Genomic DNA, 23,523 nt, shown 5'->3' with positions numbered 1-23,523 from the left:
ATTAAACTAATAATTGTCTGTATCTAATTAGTTCTTTGCAATTTCTTAGAGTATTCACTTCCCAAGATTCATTGAAATATAAAATACTTAAGATTTTAATGTAAAACTAATGTAAATCATTGAAATATGATTAGAACTTGAGATGTTGAAGGAAAAACTGAAAAATTATGAATTATTATGGCAATTAATATGCCAACCAAAACTAAACAGGTTGGTGTATTGTCCTTGAGCATTCCATGTAAAAAGTTTCATTGAAATGTGATGGTCAGTACTTAGGATATCAGTGGGAAAGCCAAAAATTGAACAACCATTATGCAAATTAGGTGATTAAGATGTGCAGATTTTTATTCAAAACTAATTAGGTTTGCCCATAATCCTAGAGCATCTATGTACCAAGTTTCATTGAAATGTAATGATTAGTACTTTATCATAAAATTTTTAATTATGCAAATTAGGTAATATGTATGGATATAATCCAAAACTTATCAGGTCTGTGCATTGTTCTATGACATCCATGTACCAAATTTCATTGTAATGTGATAATCAGTACTTGAGATATCAGTGGGATAGCTAAAAATTAGCTAATTATCATGCACATTTGGTAATTAATAGGCATAGTTTAAACCAAAACCTCATTAGCCCAGCATCTATGCATCAAGTTCCAACACAAACCAATACACAGTTCTTGAGATATCAGTGGAACAGGCAGGCAGGTGACTCATGTAAAATGCATTGTTTACACAATAATTGAGTATAAATAAATAATAAAAAAGGTAAAGTGTAATGCCTTTGGAACATGTAGCTGTTATAATGGGATGTGGAATTTTCACAGATTTCATCATAAATGTATCATACATTGTATTTCCATCAAATTAAGAGATTCTGAATTCAGAGCAATTTCTCCATCACAGGACTAAGAGGAAAAATAATGACCATTGCATTGACTAAACTTTAAATTTGTCTGACATCACAGCAGGTCCATGAATTAACACATCTCTGGCAATATGAGGCTTACATGTAGATAATGACTAAAACTTGAAAGTGTGAGGTAATTTTAACTGATTATAGCACTAATATAGTATATGCTATTTTAAACTAAATTGTTACAAGTCATAGCTTACCCACTACATTCATGATCAAATATATTATTATAAACACAAACATTATTTGAATATTGTAGATTATGCTTTTGAACTTTTGACCTCATCCACAAGTCACATTCATCCTGATAACTTTGGGATTTATCTATGATAAATTCTATATCTATACATACATATGCAACAGTTTTATTAATATTGTTAGTGATATGCACAGGAAAAAATTTTCTGGTCATTTTTGTTTTTTTTTACTTTCCTATCATTTTTCATACTTTAAAAAAAGCTGTGCACACATTTGAAAGCGCCACACATTAAGACCAAAACCATGAATATTTTTGTTTGGGCCTTCTGTAAACACTGCTTTTTTCAATTTGGATTTCTGATGACATACTATATCAGGTCATTACAGGATCAAATGAAAATACAAGTCCATATGGGTTTGGTAAAAATTACAACATAGAGAAACGCAACGATAACATGATGTTAATTGCTACTTACCTCCTCTTTTGCTGGTTCGCTTTTTTGCTCTTCCTTTAATGCATCGTCAGCAGAGAGCGATTCCTCCGCCTGCTCCTCCGCTGCCTAAATGTAAAGAATTCATGTTATTAGTCAAGAAAATAATCCCAGATTTATGATTTCTATATTTATAATCACATGCAATTCATATAGATATATATCAGTATCAGCTGTAATGAGTGAAATGAAACACGAGTACAAGCTGGGTTGATCATATCTATAGCATATAGTCCTGCCCGGACACCATTTGACATAAAGCTAATACATCAACCAGCAGGCGGTGACTAGAGCCAGCACAGCTTTCTGTATATTAGCTAAACTGCTGTTGAACAAAAATGATTGTTTTCAACAACAAAAAATTAAATCAGGCATTTCATATTTCACGACAGTATATAAACAGCTGAAATAAAAGCTTAGTTAAAAGAAAATAAGGAATAAAGAAGCCATACATAACGTAGTCCTAGTACACAGCCCATGTAAAATCCTACATCAGCGTTTAAAAACTACACAACGTGGATCAAAATTCAGCCAGATTAGAGAACAAGGAGGGGCCTCAAAAGACGATAATAGAACATATTATAATAGCAGCGCCCTACTATACTGGCAGAACAGAAGCAGGCAAGTTATGGAAACTATTCTGCCAGTCAGATAATAAACACTTGATACTACCAAGCTTAGTGAGATGTAAAGTGATCAGACACAGATGATTCCTCACCCAAGCCAGGAGGTTAATAAAGAAGAAGATTTAGCAAACAAGTAGAAGAAAGAAGTTCAAATTGTCACTGAAATACATCCTAACCATCGCTGGTTGTGGCGTAATATTAGAGTCTGTTTTCATATCAGCTTTGCCCATCATAAGTAGCTGTTCAAGTCTCTTGACTCTGGTAGCTAAATCTTCAAGAGCAGATCTAAGTCCTGAAAGAGCTTCCTTGTTTTCTTCCTGTTCAGACATTTTGAACTCATCAACTTAAAGCTCTGCCAGCAGAAATTATAGTCCAAAGTGGTACTGTTCAAAAACCGTCAGCTCTAGTAGGCACTGTTACCACCAACTGCTATACTACATGTACTTCTTAATATTCATCTACTAAAATGTGTTGATCACATGATCAATTACATCATTAACTATCATGTCCCTTTATATGTTAATTTTCATGCTTTTTTTTTTTTTATTTAATACGTCAACAAATCAGCAGTGAGAATGGCTGTAATTGGGTGATCTGCTCAGACGCCACACTTGTGATATATTACTGTCAGATTCTTTTAATTTATGCGGTGATCTGACTCCAGTGGGCTGTTATCTCTGGTATTTTTCGTTTTTATTTTTACTCTGGCATGATACCATGTATCTGCATGTATACACACCCACACACATAATCCTCTCAGAAAATTGTAACGCATCCCTGCCTAGTTGCGTGCATGTTTCCATTAACTTCATAAGACTGGCTCAACTGTTTTTCATTCAGTTTGTATATATAGCCCCATGCTATTTTTCTAAAGAAACATGCACCAATGGTATCTCTCTGGCGAGCATAGCAATTTATGAATACTGGAAAAAAATACAGAATTATATCCGCCGTTAAACAATCCTAATTTATAATGTCTATATTTATGTATTTGCATACACAGATGGACACTGTGGCACAGGAGTGCAGTTAACAGCCTGGAGAAACATTTTTCATACATCATTGTCATATATATAGATCTTCTTAGGCTGTGGTTTTAATGAGTTATTATTTATACCATCCATTATGAAATAAATCAAAATGTACTATTAGCATGTTCAAAATACTGTAGAATACTTTATTTTCGCTTGGAATTTATTTTCGCTATTTTCGCTGAAGGGATGATTCCGTGTAAATAAAATCCAGCGAATATACTTAATTTTCCTATATTTCACATTAAACTCATCAAAAATCAGTGTAAATAAATTCCATACAAAACGCCCAAAAAGCTTTTTCAGCGAAAATTAATTCCAGCGAAAATAAAGTATTCCACAGTAATATGGGCATGAAATACTGATTGGTAGTGATAATAGGCTCAACATTGGGGAGGGTCACAGCTCAGTTTCATAAAAGTAAATAATATAGTTACTACCACACATCGTATACAACATCACATAAAGCATACAAAGTTTGGACTGAAAACTATGCAGAGGATAAAATTGTTTCATTTGCATTGACCCCCCCTGCCCCTGAAGCTTGGCAAGGGTTACAAGATGGAATTTGTCAAATATATCACCAAGAGGCTGGAAGTGTGAATATCAGTACAATATTGTATAAAGAGAAATTTCAGTGGATTTGATGTTGAAGAGATAATTACTAGGTTTTAAATTCACTGGTTTGTTTAGACAACAATGCATTCAATTGTTAAATATTTTTTTGTTGTTGCAAAAATAAAACTCAGCTGATAATCAAACCCCATAGAGTAATTATTATCATGATATAGGTGTCCATTAGAATAGGTTTACACAAAATATATACTAAAATCTATGATCAAAATTGGAAGTTGAACTAATTGGGAGTTGAGAAAAGCGGAGGTAAATGATATTTTATATTCCAGAAACCCAGCTTATTTAACAGTCAAACCAATAATTTCCATATTCAAACATATTTACTGCAATCTGAAGTTGTTAAAAAAACAAAAACATCTGTTGCCAAATGGCATAGTCTCACGATCATGCACCTGTTTAACTGTAATGATTCATTAGTTTTACAAATGAACTTGAATTTAGATGTTGATATGACAACGAAGGGTAAAAACAGTGATGTTTTCATCACCAATATACATCCTTCCCAATGAATCTGAGCCAAGCTGACAAGGGATACACTACAGTGTAAATAAATCACTTGTATGAGCTGGAAAGATAAATAAACTTCTGCCTTTCAGAAAACAATTCAAGCATAATAAGATTATGAATCAATCATCACATTTAGACATTGTACAGCCATAAACATTCATTTGTGTTTGTATAAAAACAAACATGTAATTGAGGAAAGTTTACTTGTTGACAAGAAGCAGTTGTCACCTGAAAATTTGCATTCAATTTTCTAAGAGAAAGAATAGAATGGCGACATTTGAGCCTGGTGTTTAACATTCTGTCTGAAATCAAATACTTGTGTTTTTTTCTGTTTCTGTAAACTGGTAGTTGTCTGCATGCACAATAATATATACCCTATCAATCACTACATGTAAAGTAAAGCTAAAAAATACCAGGACAAACCACAGCTATGCCATACTATCAGTTTTAAAGAATGCAGTCAAGGACTTTGCAACAATAATGTCCCGATAAAAACCTTGAGGGATAAGTAAATGATATTAAAGTACAATCAACATGTCCAAGTTGGATAGTTTGTATTTGTTTACTCCAATGTTATTATCAATTACATACTAGTAAATAGTACAATTTTACTTTCATCCCTGTCAAGTTTTTTTATGATCGCCATATACATTCACATGAACAGTCACAATGTCAGTGTTCTGCTCAGCACCAATAATAGTCACCTCACATACATAAATAACAGTCATAATGTCACCAGTGTTCTGTTCAGCACCAATAATAGTCACCTCACATACATACATAACAGTCATAATGTCACCAGTGTTCTGTTCAGCACCAATAATAGTCACCTCACATACATAAATAACAGTCATAATGTCACCAGTGTTCTGTTCAGCACCAATAATAGTCACCTCACATACATAACAGTCATAATGTCACCAGTGTTCTGTTCAGTACCAATAATAGTCACCTCACATACATACATAATAGTCATAATGTCACCAGTGTTCTGTTCAGCACCAATAATAGTCACCTCACATACATACATAATAGTCATAATGTCACCAGTGTTCTGTTCAGCACCAATAATAGTCACCTCACATACATACATAACAGTCATAATATCACCAGTGTTCTGTTCAGCACCAATAATAGTCACCTCACATACATAACAGTCACAATGTCAGTGTTCTGTTCAGCACCAATAATAGTCACCTCACATACATAACAGTCACAATGTCAGTGTTCTGTTCAGCACCAATAATAGTCACCTCACATACATAACAGTCACAATGTCAGTGTTCTGTTCAGCACCAATAATAGTCACCTCACATACATAACAGTCACAATGTCAGTGTTCTGTTCAGCACCAATAATAGTCACCTCACATACATAACAGTCACAATGTCAGTGTTCTGTTCAGCACCAATAATAGTCACCTCACATACATACATAACAGTCATAATGTCACCAGTGTTCTGTTCAGTACCAATAATAGTCACCTCACATACATACATAACAGTCATAATGTCACCAGTGTTCTGTTCAGCACCAATAATAGTCACCTCACATACATAACAGTCATAATGTCACCAGTGTTCTGTTCAGTACCAATAATAGTCACCTCACATACATACATAACAGTCATAATGTCACCAGTGTTCTGTTCAGCACCAATAATAGTCACCTCACATACATAACAGTCATAATGTCACCAGTGTTCTGTTCAGCACCAATAATAGTCACCTCACATACATAACAGTCATAATGTCACCAGTGTTCTGTTCAGCACCAATAATAGTCACCTCACATACATAACAGTCATAATGTCAGTGTTCTGTTCAGCACCAATAATAGTCACCTCACATACATAACAGTCATAATGTCACCAGTGTTCTGTTCAGCACCAATAATAGTCACCTCACATACATAACAGTCACAATGTCAGTGTTCTGTTCAGCACCAATAATAGTCACCTCACATACATAACAGTCACAATGTCAGTGTTCTGTTCAGCACCAATAATAGTCACCTCACATACATACATAACAGTCATAATGTCACCAGTGTTCTGTTCAGCACCAATAATAGTCACCTCACATACATACATAACAGTCATAATGTCACCAGTGTTCTGTTCAGCACCAATAATAGTCACCTCACATACATACATAACAGTCATAATGTCACCAGTGTTCTGTTCAGTACCAATAATAGTCACCTCACATACATAACAGTCATAATATCACCAGTGTTCTGTTCAGCACCAATAATAGTCACCTCACATACATAACAGTCATAATGTCACCAGTGTTCTGTTCAGCACCAATAGTCACCTCACATACATAACAGTCATAATGTCACCAGTGTTCTGTTCAGCACCAATAATAGTCATTTCACATACATAACAGTCACAATGTCAGTGTTCTGTTCAGCACCAATAATAGTCACGTCACATACATAACAGTCATAATGTCACCAGTGTTCTGTTCAGCACCAATAATAGTCATTTCACATACATAACAGTCATAATGTCACCAGTGTTCTGTTCAGCACCAATAATAGTCACCTCACATACATACATAACAGTCATAATGTCACCAGTGTTCTGTTCAGCACCAATAATAGTCACCTCACATACATAACAGTCATAATGTCACCAGTGTTCTGTTCAGTACCAATAATAGTCACCTCACATACATACATAATAGTCATAATGTCACCAGTGTTCTGTTCAGCACCAATAATAGTCACCTCACATACATACATAACAGTCATAATATCACCAGTGTTCTGTTCAGCACCAATAATAGTCACCTCACATACATAACAGTCACAATGTCAGTGTTCTGTTCAGCACCAATAATAGTCACCTCACATACATAACAGTCACAATGTCAGTGTTCTGTTCAGCACCAATAATAGTCACCTCACATACATAACAGTCACAATGTCAGTGTTCTGTTCAGCACCAATAATAGTCACCTCACATACATACATAACAGTCATAATGTCACCAGTGTTCTGTTCAGTACCAATAATAGTCACCTCACATACATACATAACAGTCATAATGTCACCAGTGTTCTGTTCAGCACCAATAATAGTCACCTCACATACATAACAGTCATAATGTCACCAGTGTTCTGTTCAGTACCAATAATAGTCACCTCACATACATACATAACAGTCATAATGTCACCAGTGTTCTGTTCAGCACCAATAATAGTCACCTCACATACATAACAGTCATAATGTCACCAGTGTTCTGTTCAGCACCAATAATAGTCACCTCACATACATAACAGTCATAATGTCACCAGTGTTCTGTTCAGCACCAATAATAGTCACCTCACATACATAACAGTCATAATGTCAGTGTTCTGTTCAGCACCAATAATAGTCACCTCACATACATAACAGTCATAATGTCACCAGTGTTCTGTTCAGCACCAATAATAGTCACCTCACATACATAACAGTCATAATGTCACCAGTGTTCTGTTCAGCACCAATAATAGTCACCTCACATACATAACAGTCACAATGTCAGTGTTCTGTTCAGCACCAATAATAGTCACCTCACATACATAACAGTCACAATGTCAGTGTTCTGTTCAGCACCAATAATAGTCACCTCACATACATACATAACAGTCATAATGTCACCAGTGTTCTGTTCAGCACCAATAATAGTCACCTCACATACATACATAACAGTCATAATGTCACCAGTGTTCTGTTCAGCACCAATAATAGTCACCTCACATACATACATAACAGTCATAATGTCACCAGTGTTCTGTTCAGTACCAATAATAGTCACCTCACATACATAACAGTCATAATATCACCAGTGTTCTGTTCAGCACCAATAATAGTCACCTCACATACATAACAGTCATAATGTCACCAGTGTTCTGTTCAGCACCAATAATAGTCACCTCACATACATAACAGTCATAATGTCACCAGTGTTCTGTTCAGCACCAATAATAGTCATTTCACATACATAACAGTCACAATGTCAGTGTTCTGTTCAGCACCAATAATAGTCACCTCACATACATAACAGTCATAATGTCACCAGTGTTCTGTTCAGCACCAATAATAGTCATTTCACATACATAACAGTCATAATGTCACCAGTGTTCTGTTCAGCACCAATAATAGTCACCTCACATACATACATAACAGTCATAATGTCACCAGTGTTCTGTTCAGTACCAATAATAGTCACCTCACATACATAACAGTCATAATGTCACCAGTGTTCTGTTCAGCACCAATAATAGTCACCTCACATACATACATAACAGTCATAATGTCACCAGTGTTCTGTTCAGCACCAATAATAGTCACCTCACATACATAACAGTCATAATGTCACCAGTGTTCTGTTCAGCACCAATAATAGTCACCTCACATACATACATAACAGTCATAATGTCACCAGTGTTCTGTTCAGCACCAATAATAGTCACCTCACATACATAACAGTCATAATGTCACCAGTGTTCTGTTCAGCACCAATAATAGTCACCTCACATACATAACAGTCACAATGTCAGTGTTCTGTTCAGCACCAATAATAGTCACCTCACATACATAACAGTCACAATGTCAGTGTTCTGTTCAGCACCAATAATAGTCACCTCACATACATACATAACAGTCATAATGTCACCAGTGTTCTGTTCAGCACCAATAATAGTCACCTCACATACATACATAACAGTCATAATGTCACCAGTGTTCTGTTCAGCACCAATAATAGTCACCTCACATACATACATAACAGTCATAATGTCACCAGTGTTCTGTTCAGCACCAATAATAGTCACCTCACATACATAACAGTCATAATGTCACCAGTGTTCTGTTCAGCACCAATAATAGTCACCTCACATACATACATAACAGTCATAATGTCACCAGTGTTCTGTTCAGCACCAATAATAGTCACCTCACATACATAACAGTCATAATGTCACCAGTGTTCTGTTCAGCACCAATAATAGTCACCTCACATACATACATAACAGTCATAATGTCACCAGTGTTCTGTTTAGCACCAATAATAGTCACCTCACATACATACATAACAGTCATAATGTCACCAGTGTTCTGTTCAGTACCAATAATAGTCACCTCACATACATACATAACAGTCATAATGTCACCAGTGTTCTGTTCAGTACCAATAATAGTCACCTCACATACATACATAATGTCACCAGTGTTCTGTTTAGCACCAATAATAGTCACCTCACATACATACATAACAGTCATAATGTCACCAGTGTTCTGTTCAGCACCAATAATAGTCACCTCACATACATAACAGTCATAATGTCACCAGTGTTCTGTTCAGCACCAATAATAGTCACCTCACATACATACATAACAGTCATAATGTCACCAGTGTTCTGTTCAGCACCAATAATAGTCACCTCACATACATACATAACAGTCATAATGTCACCAGTGTTCTGTTCAGTACCAATAATAGTCACCTCACATACATAACAGTCATAATGTCACCAGTGTTCTGTTCAGCACCAATAATAGTCACCTCACATACATACATAACAGTCATAATGTCACCAGTGTTCTGTTCAGCACCAATAATAGTCACCTCACATACATAACAGTCATAATGTCACCAGTGTTCTGTTCAGCACCAATAATAGTCACCTCACATACATACATAACAGTCATAATGTCACCAGTGTTCTGTTCAGCACCAATAATAGTCACCTCACATACATAACAGTCATAATGTCACCAGTGTTCTGTTCAGCACCAATAATAGTCACCTCACATACATACATAACAGTCATAATGTCACCAGTGTTCTGTTCAGCACCAATAATAGTCACCTCACATACATAACAGTCACAATGTCACCAGTGTTCTGTTCAGTACCAATAATAGTCATTTCACATTGAAGATAAAAACGGCCGCCAGTCAGCCATATTTGAACAGTGAAGAAAGTCTATGTGCATAAATAAGTTGACAGAAATTGATTCTGTGTTTTATTTGAATAAGTTCATTCAAGATCTTTCTATCTAGATGGATGGAATTTAAATTAAAAGTTGTCTACTTCCAAAATAATCAATTTGGAAAAATAACATGCTAAGTAGCTGCATGTGGATGACTATAATCAATGCAAAGAACACATTGCTGACAGTAGAACGCATGAACTTTCCTGTTTTATTATTTTCATTGAGTAAAACACATGTGGCACACAATCTTTTCTAACTGTTCTAGTCATTGAATAGATTGTAAACCACTTGTCATCACTAAGTAATGATATCATAATAGTACGCTATCATTCCAAGCATTCCACAACACAGGACAACATGGAGCCAGGGATGTCATCAGTTCTTATATATCTCACTACCCAAAATTGCTATTGGGGGAGGGGGTGTCAGGAGGGGAGGGTATATTTCTATTTTGTGAATAAAAAATGTCCTGTATATTACTTACTTGCTTTCTTAATCAAGAATACTCATTTTTCATTAACAGACTTTTGCAGAAATATATTTACTTCAAACTTTCTTGTATAGATACATTTGTACTGTTGAGTCCTTAGTGACAATACCCAACAATAATTTAACAAATACCATATTTGCAGCATTGTAGATTGTAAATTTTGAATTTGTAACTGCTCGATTTGTAGTATGTGATTTAAAATATTCTAATCCTCGTAGCTTAGGATAGTCCATCTTTACATGTACCTGATATAGTCAATCCAGCAACCGTTCCTGTCATAGATTTCCAACAAAATTATGTCTGCCATTTATTTACATTATGTGCACTGGAGTATGTTCACAACTTCACTCTACACATTGAAACTAATCTATCTGGCAATTTGCAATAATTTATACTTCCAGGTAGTATAACTGAGTGTACCAGTATTGTTCCTTAAAATAATTTGAAAATAAATATGTAAAATAACTGAAATAATATTATGATGCCGAATTAAGTGTTATTGAGCATATAATATTTTCCATTTTTTGAAAATAATGGGAATATATGACATTAGTTTTGAAAATTTCTATAATATTATACAATTTTTTCAGTCCACATCATTGAACAAACTTCCAAGTACATCACGTATGAAATACTTTCATTATAGAGACAATGCACAAACAAAAATTAATATTAAAATATTTGATCTCAATCTTTTGTTATTTGGTGGTTATATTTTAATTATTATTTTCTGTAGAACATGAATCGATATCATTGAATGTTATTTCAATTGGCCCTGAATTACTATACAACTATCATTAATTTTACTGGAAAATATATATATATAAATAAGCAAATCAAATAAAACTTGTACTGTTTTTCTTGTTATTCAAAATAATTAGTACAGTAATGAATAATTATATTTTAATCATTATTATTATGAGCATATGCTATATCAAAGGTCATACAACAGCTGCAGTGTTTAAATACAGTGTTTAAATCAATCTCAAATGGCAGAGATTTCATTGGAACTTGATCTGATCAAACTGTGATTCCCAAGTTGTTGACCTACCGGTATACATGACATTGACACTCTTATAATACCACCATGGCCTGCAAAATGTCTGCCTGTCAGTCAAGCATGCCTCCAGAGGGCGCCTGTCATTTTAGATAAGCCCTTTGAATGCCATTTTTCCCCCTATACCAGAATGTTGATGCAACATTTTTGTAAATTATGTATTTCTGGTTCTGAATGCATAGTAATCAAATAGTAGAGGGGGAACGTACATAGACACTGAATCTGATTACAAGAAAGATTCACACCATCATGTCTTGCTCTTTTTTAAATGTGTTACATCACCAATTTTTTTTACGACCCAAAAAAATTAACGATGTGCATCAGCAACCTACCTCCATAGTTACACACAACACTGTTTGAATGACACTGGACCAGGCACACCAGAGAGAAGATTGAAGATATATTGTAACATATGTGCATTATGAAAACCATTAAGTCTTGTCTATATACCAACTTGAAACAACAACAATCAAAGCATTCCTTGGAATGGTTAAGTACCTAACAACATGGCAACCATTCGGCCATTTTTGGGCAAATCACACACAAAAATGATGTGCATCAGTAACCCATCATGTGTGGTGTTCTTACCAAGTTTTAATAAAATTGATCAAGAAATACTAAGAAAGAAGTGATGAAAATAAACAAGCAGCCGGTCAGCTGAGATTAAAGAACAGAAGATATCATTAGAAAATGAACAATATGTATAGTATCAAAGCAATGGGACAAGGAGTCAAAAATATCACTTATCACCAACAATGACAAAAATAATCATCAAAATTAGATAGTTAAAAATATCACCACAAAATGAACAAATCTGAGAGAGGTACACATGTAGTACCTATATATGTAATATCAAAGCAATCGGACTTGTGGTTTTTAACAAGAAATCGAAAATATCATTTTTTACCAAAAATTACAAAAATATTCACCAAAATTAGAGAATTGAAGATATCATCACGAAATGAACAAATCTGAGAGAGGTCCACATGTAGTACCTATATATGTAGTATCAAAGCAATTGGACTTGCGGTTTTTAACAAGAAGTCGAAAATATCACTTTTTACCAAAAATGATAAAAATATTCACCAAAATTAGAGAATTGTAAGATATCATTACAAAATGAACAAATCTGAGAGAGGTCCACATGTAGTACCTATATATGCAATATCAAAGCAATTGCACTTGCGGTTTTTAACAAGAAGTTGAAAATATCACTTTTTACCAAAAATGACAAAAATATTCACCAAAATTAGAGAATTGTAAGATATCATTACAAAATGAACAAATCTGAGAGAGGTCCACATGTAGTACCTATATATGCAATATCAAAGCAATTGCACTTGCGGTTTTTAACAAGAAGTTGAAAATATCACTTTTTACCAAAAATGACAAAAATATTCACCAAAATTAGAGAATTGAAGATATCAACATGAAATGAACAAACCTAAGAGAGGTCTACCCAAGATACATATACACCAAGCATCAAAGCATTCAGGCTAGTAGTTTTCAAGAAGAAGTCGAAAAAGTAAAACATTGACACGGACGACGACGGAGACGGACAATCACTCATATGATAAGCTCCGCTCGACAAAGTGGACAGCGGAGCTAATAAACCAATATGGCCACCAGTCGGAACTAAAATGGTGTGCATTAGTAATTTAACGCGAGTAATGTTAATACCAAGTTTGAAAGAAATTGGACGAAGCATGCCTTAGAAACATGTCTAAATTTTAATTTTTAGGACGAAGCATGTACCGGCCATAAATTAAAGGTCAACCAAACGAAAAACATTAATTTATGTGCATATGTAGTCCATTATGAAATGTCTTTGATTTATAAAAGTTCAAACTGCCATCTTGAATGTGCATGAAGTATACATAAATTTTAAACAAGATTGATTGGGGCATGACAGAAATATGGCTCCAGAACCGAATTTGTAAAGACAGGTAATTGCATTACATAGTACCAGTGAGTTCTCATGTTTGAACATAAACAGTAGAGCATGTCACAGAGAAATATTTCGGGAACAACATCCACTAAAACAGAATGGCTACCAACCAGGCAACCACAAAACAAAATGTACATTGCAGCAGGTTTTAGAGCCAAAGAAAGACACGTATAACATTAAATCTGCCGGCCGTGCCAGGCAACTTACTGAGTCAAGTTGAACATTGTCACATATCATTTGTAAATACCGCTAACTGTTTATTGTGATGAACTAATGAAGCAGATGAACAAATAGACATGGTTACATTATTTACTTTGGCATTCATACATAATTTTAAGTTTCATATTGATTTTTTTGTAGCTTTATCGACCATGTATTATGGTAAGCGCAAAGTTTAATGAGCAAACTGGCACAATAGGTATCTAAAACAACAAAATTACTGAATATAAATGTTTATTATTGTGCTACTTTCAACTTTTGTGGCTTTTCAGCCATTTGAATAATAACACATCACAAAACAAATGACAACTATGTGAACTGACACATTTTGCTGATTTTCGCAAAGACAGAATGAAAACAAAACATACTCATTTCATGCATATTTTGACCATAAGTTCAGATTAAAATGTAGTTCATCATGGCACCAATGAAATTTAACAGTTTTGATTGAGAACTGAACAGTTTAAAATGTCAATCCCAGATGTAGTAGTATTAAAACCACACCAACCAGCAATTGTTGAAATTTTGTTATTCATAGGGTGTGGCTGAAATGAAGTGATGCATCATGGGTAACACAAGCTGACTATTACATACTTGTCATTTCAGCCTAATTATAGCAAAGCAAAGTTTGAACAATGGATGCTATTTATTTCAAGAGATCTATATTGATACTGATATTGATTCATTGATGGATCATAAAACGGGTCAGAACATGAAAATAAATTCCCAAGGAAAGTTTACAAATTTATTTTCTAATTCTCCCAGCAGTGTATTGCATGATTCACAGGGCAAAGGACATTTCAGTGCAGGGAGTGGTGACAGCAAATGGCAAAGCAAGGTGAAAAGGATGCATGAAACTGTAGAGGGATCTGTTTTATGAAACTAAATACATATTTGGCATTTCACCACTCATGTTGCAAGCTGTTCACCCCCCTCTGTGTTTGGAATCTTCTAGGAGCCTGGATGAACATCTATGGTACTTAAGATCTTGTAAGGGATAAGCCATTAATTAAGAAAGAGGGTACATATCTTAGATTAATGTAAGCATTCTGTTTTGCTTTGTTTGTCAATAAAATTAAACTTCAAAGCACTGACAATGTTAATTTTTTTTTTATCATTGCGTTTTATAACGTGCAACACTTTTTTTGGTGAAATATAAAGTTTAGTTTTGTTTGTAAAAATTAAAATCTGTGTTATTTACGTAGATGTACAAATGGGACCTCATTTTGTTAAGAAATTTCGCAATAATAAAATATTGAACATTTTAAGATGAGATGACTGTTGACAGAGTTTTAAGTAAAAACAAACAAGTTAATGTGCATAATCACAGCATTTAAGTAAATTCAATGGATCTCTCTCTCTATAATCATTAAAAGAAAGAAAGTGAGAGAGTGGAAAGAAAAAAGGTTAGTACTTTGTTGACACTTGATGACCTGCATGATTAATAGTCTGTAAATGATATCATAATTTTCCTTTTCAGTTTTACTGAATGATTCATATTCATAAACAATTGTTTTTTTTTATTTGATGCTAAAAATTTAATATTCTTTCAACTGAAATACACATTCAACCGACTCAATACAGAATCTTTATCACCTTTTCAACAGCACTGTTTTAACATTTTTTGGGGGAGGAGCTTTGTATTGATTTAGTCCTTGTTAATTGTGGGAAGTTAAACATTTTCTTTTGTGAAAAAAATGTCCCTCTCCAAAAACATAAATTCATTAAATTTGTGGGAAAATTTGTTTATGTTATTCAGAAAAGAACGATTAAAAAGCAAATTTGTATCAAACCGAACCTTGAAACTGATTACTTAATTCTATTTGATAGGTTACAAATTTTTTTGCTGATAATAGTTTCCCCAGTAATGTGATGAATCAGTGAAAATAAAATCAAGTTGAAAATGCGTGTTTTCCTATGTTTTACATTCAACACATCAAAATTCAGTGAAAATAAATGTTTACACAGTGAAAACAACCAAAATGTATTTTCAGCAAAAATAAATTACAGCTAAAATAAAAGTATTTTACAATTCACCTTACAATATGCATAAATACATTAATGGCACCCTTGTGTAACAATTATTATTTTCCATCTACCTCTGGAGAGCATACTCTGTCTAAAAACAGAATTGAGGAAGTAGTTGACAGTGACGTTTACATACAGTGACAGCCTTAATCACTTGAGTATTTAAGTGTCACTATAAGGTCATTGCTTAAACATCACTGAACATAATCGCTAAATAAAATGCCAGTTAGCTAACATTCTTCAATTAGACAGTCGAACAAGATGAAATGTATATGTAGCCTAAATAACCTATTTTCACAGAGAAAACCACCAAGATATTGTAGTTGAGGTTGCGCTCTTGATGTTGTAAGACCAGAACTGATTACCTACTTTCTTTCAAAAATATTGTTGACTACCTGCAGAATTTTGTTTACAGTCTATAAGTAGTATTATTTCTATGAGTAAATATGTTGGGACAGTAGACAAAGGCAGTTGGTAATCAACAACATTTTATCACAAAGTAGGTACTGTGAAATACTTTATTTTCACTTGGAATTAATTTTCGCTATTTTTGCTGAAGGAGTGATTTAGTGAAAATAAAATCTAGTGAATTTACCTTTTTTCCTATATTTTACATTAAACTCGCCAAAAATCAGTGAAAATAAAATTCCATACAAAACACCCAAAAAGTCTTTTCAGCAAAATTTAATTCCAGCTAAAGTAAAGTATTTTACAGTAATCAGTTGTTCTGATTGTTACAACAGCCATAGCAACCTCAATGTAAAAATCTTGTTGGTTTTCACTGTAATACGTCTCAATCAAATTGTTAAAATCTGCCTCAGAAACAAAAGGAAAACACATTTACAAAACAAAATGGCTGCCTTATTTGATGAAACTGTCAGACATAATATTATAAACTGTACTGACTTAATATACAATCCCACATGTCACTGTTTTCATTTCCTTCTTGCCTTCCTTCCTTCCTTTTTCCTGTATCAGTGTCAACTGATAAACTTTAATTAATGAGTAATCACACTGTCTGACTGGAATGTGGGTTGGTTCACTCACACAGACCACAATTTAGGTTGGGTCAACATCAGTCGGGGTCGGTTGTCATGGCAGCCAGATTCAATGAATTTCTCAAGCCAACAAATTTGAAGGATTTTTTTACAATAATCAGTTGATACATGTACCAAGTAGTGAATGTGACGTTGACAGTTCTTGTCAACTTAGCTTAAAGTCTGGAAAAAATGGCCACTGAACAGGGTAGATTTCTTTGACATATTGTTTATTAAGCCCGGATGAGGTCAAATTAAACCATGTACAGATATTAATTACCGGTACTTTTCATTGGAATAGTTTTTTTTAAAGGGGAACCGCTCAATCCCATGGATTGCACCAAACAAACATGGGACACTATTTTTTACGTTGTTTACAAAGTTAATCTATCTTTTGTTATCCATTGTAATTTTAATCCAGAAAGTAAATTTGTTGTGAGATTAGGTTTAACTGGAAGTGCCCCTTTAAAGATCATGTCAGTAATTGCTAAGTTGTCACCATGGCCCCCACCCCTTCCTAGTTGTCACCATGGCCCCCACCCCTTCCTAGTTGTCACCATGGCCCCCACCCCTTCCTAGTTGTCACCATGGCCCCCACCCCTTCCTAGTTGTCACCATGGCACCCACCCCTTCCTAGTTGTCACCATGGCACCCACCCCTTCCTAGTTGTCACCATGGCACCCACCCCTTCCTAGTTGTCACCATGGCACCCACCCCTTCCTAGTTGTCACCATGGCACCCACCCCGTCCTAGGGGTTTATTAAACACTATCAACTACGTCTGGTACGTCAGATTAGCAATAAGACAGACCATTAGTGCAAAATCTTAGCAGAAAATCCATACATCATTGAAATGTAGACAACCAATGAAAGAAACCAGATAGTAATGTCAGTGATCATTGAGACAACATTGAATCCCTAATTTTGATGTTTCCTGAGTAGAAGGCTAAACAAAAATATTTATATTAGTAGTAATAAAATTAAAAAAAACATTTCTACAAAAATGCATATTATTTAAAAATAAACTACAAAGTTATTTGTCAACTGACTTCACTTACTGAATTCATTTGGTAACTTGCATCAATGACTTTACAAACTGACCTTTAGGTAACAGCTCTCATTTTTGCCATAGAGGGCAGACTACAATTTGAAGTTAAAATAATTTTTCTGACATGCATGCTCTATTTTGGAGATAAAAAGTTATATTTTTGTTTTCACAGGCCCCTAAAAAAATTAATATTAATTATTAATGCCCACGGAAAAAGATAACCCATTTATATACAAATCACTATTTTAGGCTGGTCCTGGCAACCGTTCTCGTGCATGGCCAGCCTAAACAAGTCAAGCCTAAAATTTTGCTAAGCCTATGCCTCATTTTTCCAATGTGAAAACATTATTATTATTATTACTACTACTACTACTACTACTACTACCACTATCATGGCATGTAGCTTTCATCGTTGTTAGGTTCATGAGTATACTGTGATATTTATTTGCACGAGATGAACTAAAAGAAAGCATGGGATGTAAGGCTTTGGATAACCATCTACACGTATAGATATAAACCAAGTCAATGTCAATGACATAATCCCTGTTTGTAAGCGCGAGATCTGATCTGTGATGTATGTGTGAAGTTTGAACTTGATAGGTGAAGATATGGCTTCATGGAACTATATTCTATTAACAAAATGACAGCCAGTCAGCCATTTTGGATTTGGTGGTGACAAAAACGTTTGTCTGCATGGCCACCACTTTTGAATCAAGGTCCCTTTTTTTTTTGTATGCGTCAAGTTCAAACCAAATCCATCCACAAATGACTGAGATCTGGTTCCGGAATGTGTGATTTTGATTCATTTTTGGCCTTAAAATGGCTGCCTTTTGGTCATCCTGAAATAGATCATGAAACAAATGCATTGCATATGTCCAATATAATGTCTGATACATGTGTGAAGTTTAAACTGATTTGGTCCAGGCATGTCAGAAAAATAGACTTGTAAGTGCATTCGTTAACAAGCTACTTGACAGTGAAAATAGCTATGCTGTCGTACAAGAACATAGCCAAATAATGCACATCAACAAAACAAAACGCAATTAACCTACAAAATATTTTATTCTGGTTGTCAATTCTAAAAACATGTCAATTTCATAAAACAAATTATTCACAAAAATAATGTACACCTCAAATATCAAAGCAATCAGCTTGGTTGTGTCATGGAACTATAAACCCCAGGAAGAACAACGACTTCGTTTCCTTTGAACTATGATAGTTGCCGCGATGTCGAATGTTTATTTTGACTGTTTATTTCGTCGCATTAAAAGTAAGCCGATTTACGCAAATGAACGTTTATCTCCGACTATCGGTCATTTTCGGAGTCAATCGGGCGACTTCGAGAGATCACGTGATCGAGTTGTTTCGGTTATAGCATAAAAAAACAATGGCGCCAAGACAAAAACACTGATAAATGAGCGACATTCAACGGGGAAAAAAAACACATTGCCACTTCTGGCGATCGAAGGGAAACACGGAATAAGTCGGGATATCTCGACAACAAACAGCATACCAAACCCCATGTTTCGCAAACTTTCGCAACCTTATTTTTTTGAGGGTTGAAAAAAACAAGAAGTAATCTAAAAACGACATTGACAATTATGAAAACTCGCTAAAACTCCGACCCGTTGCATGATTTCCGATACACTGAAGGTCACCCTGCAGACCGACTTGTTTGCGCATGCGTAGTGAACGAAATATTTTACTGCGCAGATATGAAATTTTTTTTCAAGTTTTCCGTTTCCAGCAAAGCGGTTGATACGGGCGTATCGGCGGCAACTAACATGGAGTATGACTAATGTTGTGGAAACAAAAGCGAAAGCACTGTAAGATAAACTAAGACAAAGGTTTTTTTAATCCTCTTAGTTTCGTTGTTCTTCCTGGGGTTTATAGTTCCATGGTTGTGTTCAATGTCAGTCCAAGCATGTGCAAAATACTGCTGGATAGGAACAAACAGATATACCACACATGCATGCATGCATGGAGGTCAATCCATAAGTCCCTGTTTTTGGAAAACAGAGACTAACAAAACCCATCTGGTGTCAGCAACCACTGTAAATCCTCTAAATTGTCTTGCTTCAATTCTCAAAAAATAACTATAAAAACCATCAGTTACTAGGGTAACGCATTATTTTATTGATTACTGAGCTATGCATGTTTAGGTAGCATATTGATAGTTTATTTTAACTAGATGTTTCCAGTTCACATAATTCATAAAAATAATCGTGTTAAATTAGGACAATGACACATATATATTTTATTTATGTATGAAGTTCACACAATTCATAAGCCATTCATATAATTATCATTAATATTACCATACTATTAACTTAATTATTAAGTTATCGGGTATGGTGAGGAAGAATATTCGCTAGGAAATATCACACACACCCCAAATGAAAATAGCCACTAGGCGGCCATCTTGTATTGAACCATGACTACCGTAGAATACATCTGAATGCAATCAGTCAACGCACGTTTAAAAATATTGCTCTGGATCAACCATTTTTGACTTACATCAATAAAGTAAAGACAGCATTATTAGACCATGTACCATGTTCGAAACAAATAACGAATGCCTGAGGTTTCAAAATTGCGCTTCATTTTATCACAACTGGCCATACATCTTGTATGATCATCAGTCTGCCATCTGTAGTCAGTTCATGAAGTGAATGCAAGTATAAAATACAGTCAGAACATAATTGGTCCAGGCATGATTAAAATATAGCAATTATTAAAAATAAAATGGCCATTTTAAATGGATCAGATCTTCACATATTTTATTGATCGATACATTTTAATTCATTATATCAAATCAGTACTGACTTAAATTGACAAAATAAATTACATCTCCCAGGCCAGACAGGTCAAAAGGTGGATGAGCTTGGGTGAACTGCTGTATTATATACTATATAGACATAATTATGGCAACTTCCTCTGTGACATCCTGATTCACAGATAAGATAAAATAAACCTGACACAATAATAAATTCACAAATATAATAAATACTAAATTTATCAAAAAACTACGACTATGAGGAGTTTCACAAAGATATGTGTGTATATGTATAAAATTCATTCTAAGAATTTAGTGTCCTTTGTTTAAATCAAATACCCCAGACACAAGAATTTTTTTAGACGTCAGAAATCTCTGTATATCTGTATTCTCTTATCACTCAGTATCTATTTGTATTCCATGTGAACACAACAGTTATTTCTATGGAAAGAAAATAAATGTCATAATAGAAAACAAAGGACCTATATATATATTCGGGTAACCTCTTTAAAAAGCTGAAAGTCGAGTGGGACGTTTTGTCCATGATTTCTCCTATTCTCAATACTTACAATACTGGCATTCAAACAATGTGAAAAAGACAGTGTCTTATTTACAAATATACTTGTATCGGCAATATGTTGAAAATGTCTTAGAAACAGACAGTATACACCAAATAAGTAACACTTTCTCTAAAAGTCAGCTTAGCTCTTGCTCAGGATTTAGTAGAGTCAGTTTTACTTAAATTCATTGTTGATAATCCCCAATAATAAATAATAGTAAGTGATAATATATTTGTTTTTAAGTTGGTTTCCGGCATAACAGTTATGAGTGGGACTTCCTGTGTGGCTTCCTGTCTTGAGACCCCCTTGAATATGTTAACAAAATGACATGATTTTCTCAGATTCACAAAAAATTGTCTTTCATCAAATTTAATTTGGTTTGTAGCAAATTTCATCAACTGGGAGTGATGAGATTCATTTCCAGACGTGTCAAAACTTCCTGGTGCCACAACTTGATTTGTACGACTTCTTGGGTCAGTCAAGTACTTCACCTTTACTCCCCAGTGTAAGCTGTTCTTTATAACATGTATATAGAATATTAATGGAATCCATTGCAGATATTTTAGTTTACAAAATTACTATCCTATTTTTTAGAATTGTAGGTTACCAAATGCCCTAATTACGCTTATAGATTTCACACTATAATTAGAATTTGTAGCAAGGTGGTCGGGGGGGGGGGGGGGTTGTCATGTCCTCAACCTCGAACGTAACTTCTGCATTTTCATAACATCTTTTATCAAAGGATGGTATGCTTGTATTTTAAACAGTTATATTTAATTTTATGCTATAATAACCAAGTTAATAATTTTGTGTATACTGGATCAATGAAATATTAATACTAACATGTCCTAACTCTTTCAGTTTGATTTATTTGGCAAAAAATTGTCATTTATTTTAACTGGTTTGTCATAAAAGTCAATGTAAACAATAACAGAACAAATTTAATTCAATGTAATTTACTAGTAATAATGCTAATTGTAGTTTAACTATTCAATTTATGAAGTTTTTTTTTTTTATTTAGACACCAGTTATATTAGTGGATAATTCAGTCTAATTTACATTTATTCATTCATTTTTTCAATTTTCTATGGAAGATTTTAAAACACAGCAAAAGTAGTGACAACAAGCAGCCTGTCGGCTGAGATAGCTCCGCTGTTAGCAATGCACATGGCAATTAAAGAACAGAAGATATCATTAGAAAATGAACAAATCTGAGAGAGGTTCACATGTAGTACCTATATGTATAATATATCAAAGCAATTGGACTTGCGGTTTTCAACAAGAAGTCGAAAATATCACTTTATACCAAAAATTACAAAAATATTCACCAAAATTAGAGAATTAAAGATATCATTACAAAATAAACAAATCTGAGAGAGGTCCACATGTAGTACCTATATATGTAATATCAAAGCAATTGGACTTGCGGTTTTCAACAAGAAGTCGAAAATATCACTTTTTACCAAAAATGACAAAAATATTCACCAAAATTAGAGAATTAAAGATATCATTACAAAATAAACAAATCTGAGAGAGGTCCACATGTAGTACCTATATATGTAATATCAAAGCAATTGGACTTGCGGTTTTCAACAAGAAGTCGAAAATATCACTTTTTACCAAAAATTACAAAAATATTCACCAAAATTAGAGAATTAAAGATATCATTACAAAATAAACAAATCTGAGAGAGGTCCACATGTAGTACCTATATATGTAATATCAAAGCAATTGGACTTGCGGTTTTTAACAAGAAACAAGAAGTTGAAAATATCACTTTTTACCAAAAATTACAAAAATATTCACCAAAATTAGAGAATTAAAGATATCATTACAAAACGAACAAATCTGAGAGAGGTCCACATGTAGTACCTATATATGTGATATCAAAGCAATTGGACTTGCGGTTTTCAACAAGAAGTCAAAAATATCACTTTTTACCAAAAATGACAAAAATATTC

General features: G+C 34.1%; 1 protein-coding gene and 1 long non-coding RNA gene across 5 annotated transcripts in view; one reads left to right on the top strand and one right to left on the bottom strand.

The window, feature by feature from the left end:
- LOC100377653 (uncharacterized) overlaps window positions 1-23,523 on the bottom strand; it is a 41,853-nt gene that overhangs the window by 7,447 nt on the left and 10,883 nt on the right. For 2 of the 4 annotated variants that reach the window (XM_085492587.1, XM_006825164.3), the window contains exon 2: window positions 1,596-1,679. In XM_085492587.1, the coding sequence (XP_085348713.1) occupies window positions 1,596-1,679 (84 nt within the window). Of the gene's footprint in view, window positions 1-1,595; window positions 1,680-2,062; window positions 2,240-2,412; window positions 2,710-23,523 lie in introns of those variants that run through there. The other 2 variants (XM_078005933.2, XM_078005934.2) reach the window with 2 other exon arrangements.
- Window positions 1-23,523, top strand: part of LOC146748253 (uncharacterized) — a 52,214-nt gene that overhangs the window by 20,671 nt on the left and 8,020 nt on the right. The window lies entirely within an intron of this gene.

Source organism: Saccoglossus kowalevskii, chromosome 2, assembly GCF_978046115.1.
Source record: "Saccoglossus kowalevskii chromosome 2, keSacKowa6.1, whole genome shotgun sequence".
Lineage (NCBI taxonomy): Eukaryota > Metazoa > Hemichordata > Enteropneusta > Harrimaniidae > Saccoglossus > Saccoglossus kowalevskii.
Note: the sequence above shows the minus strand (reverse complement) of the source record. Positions and strands in the feature narration are given on the sequence as shown.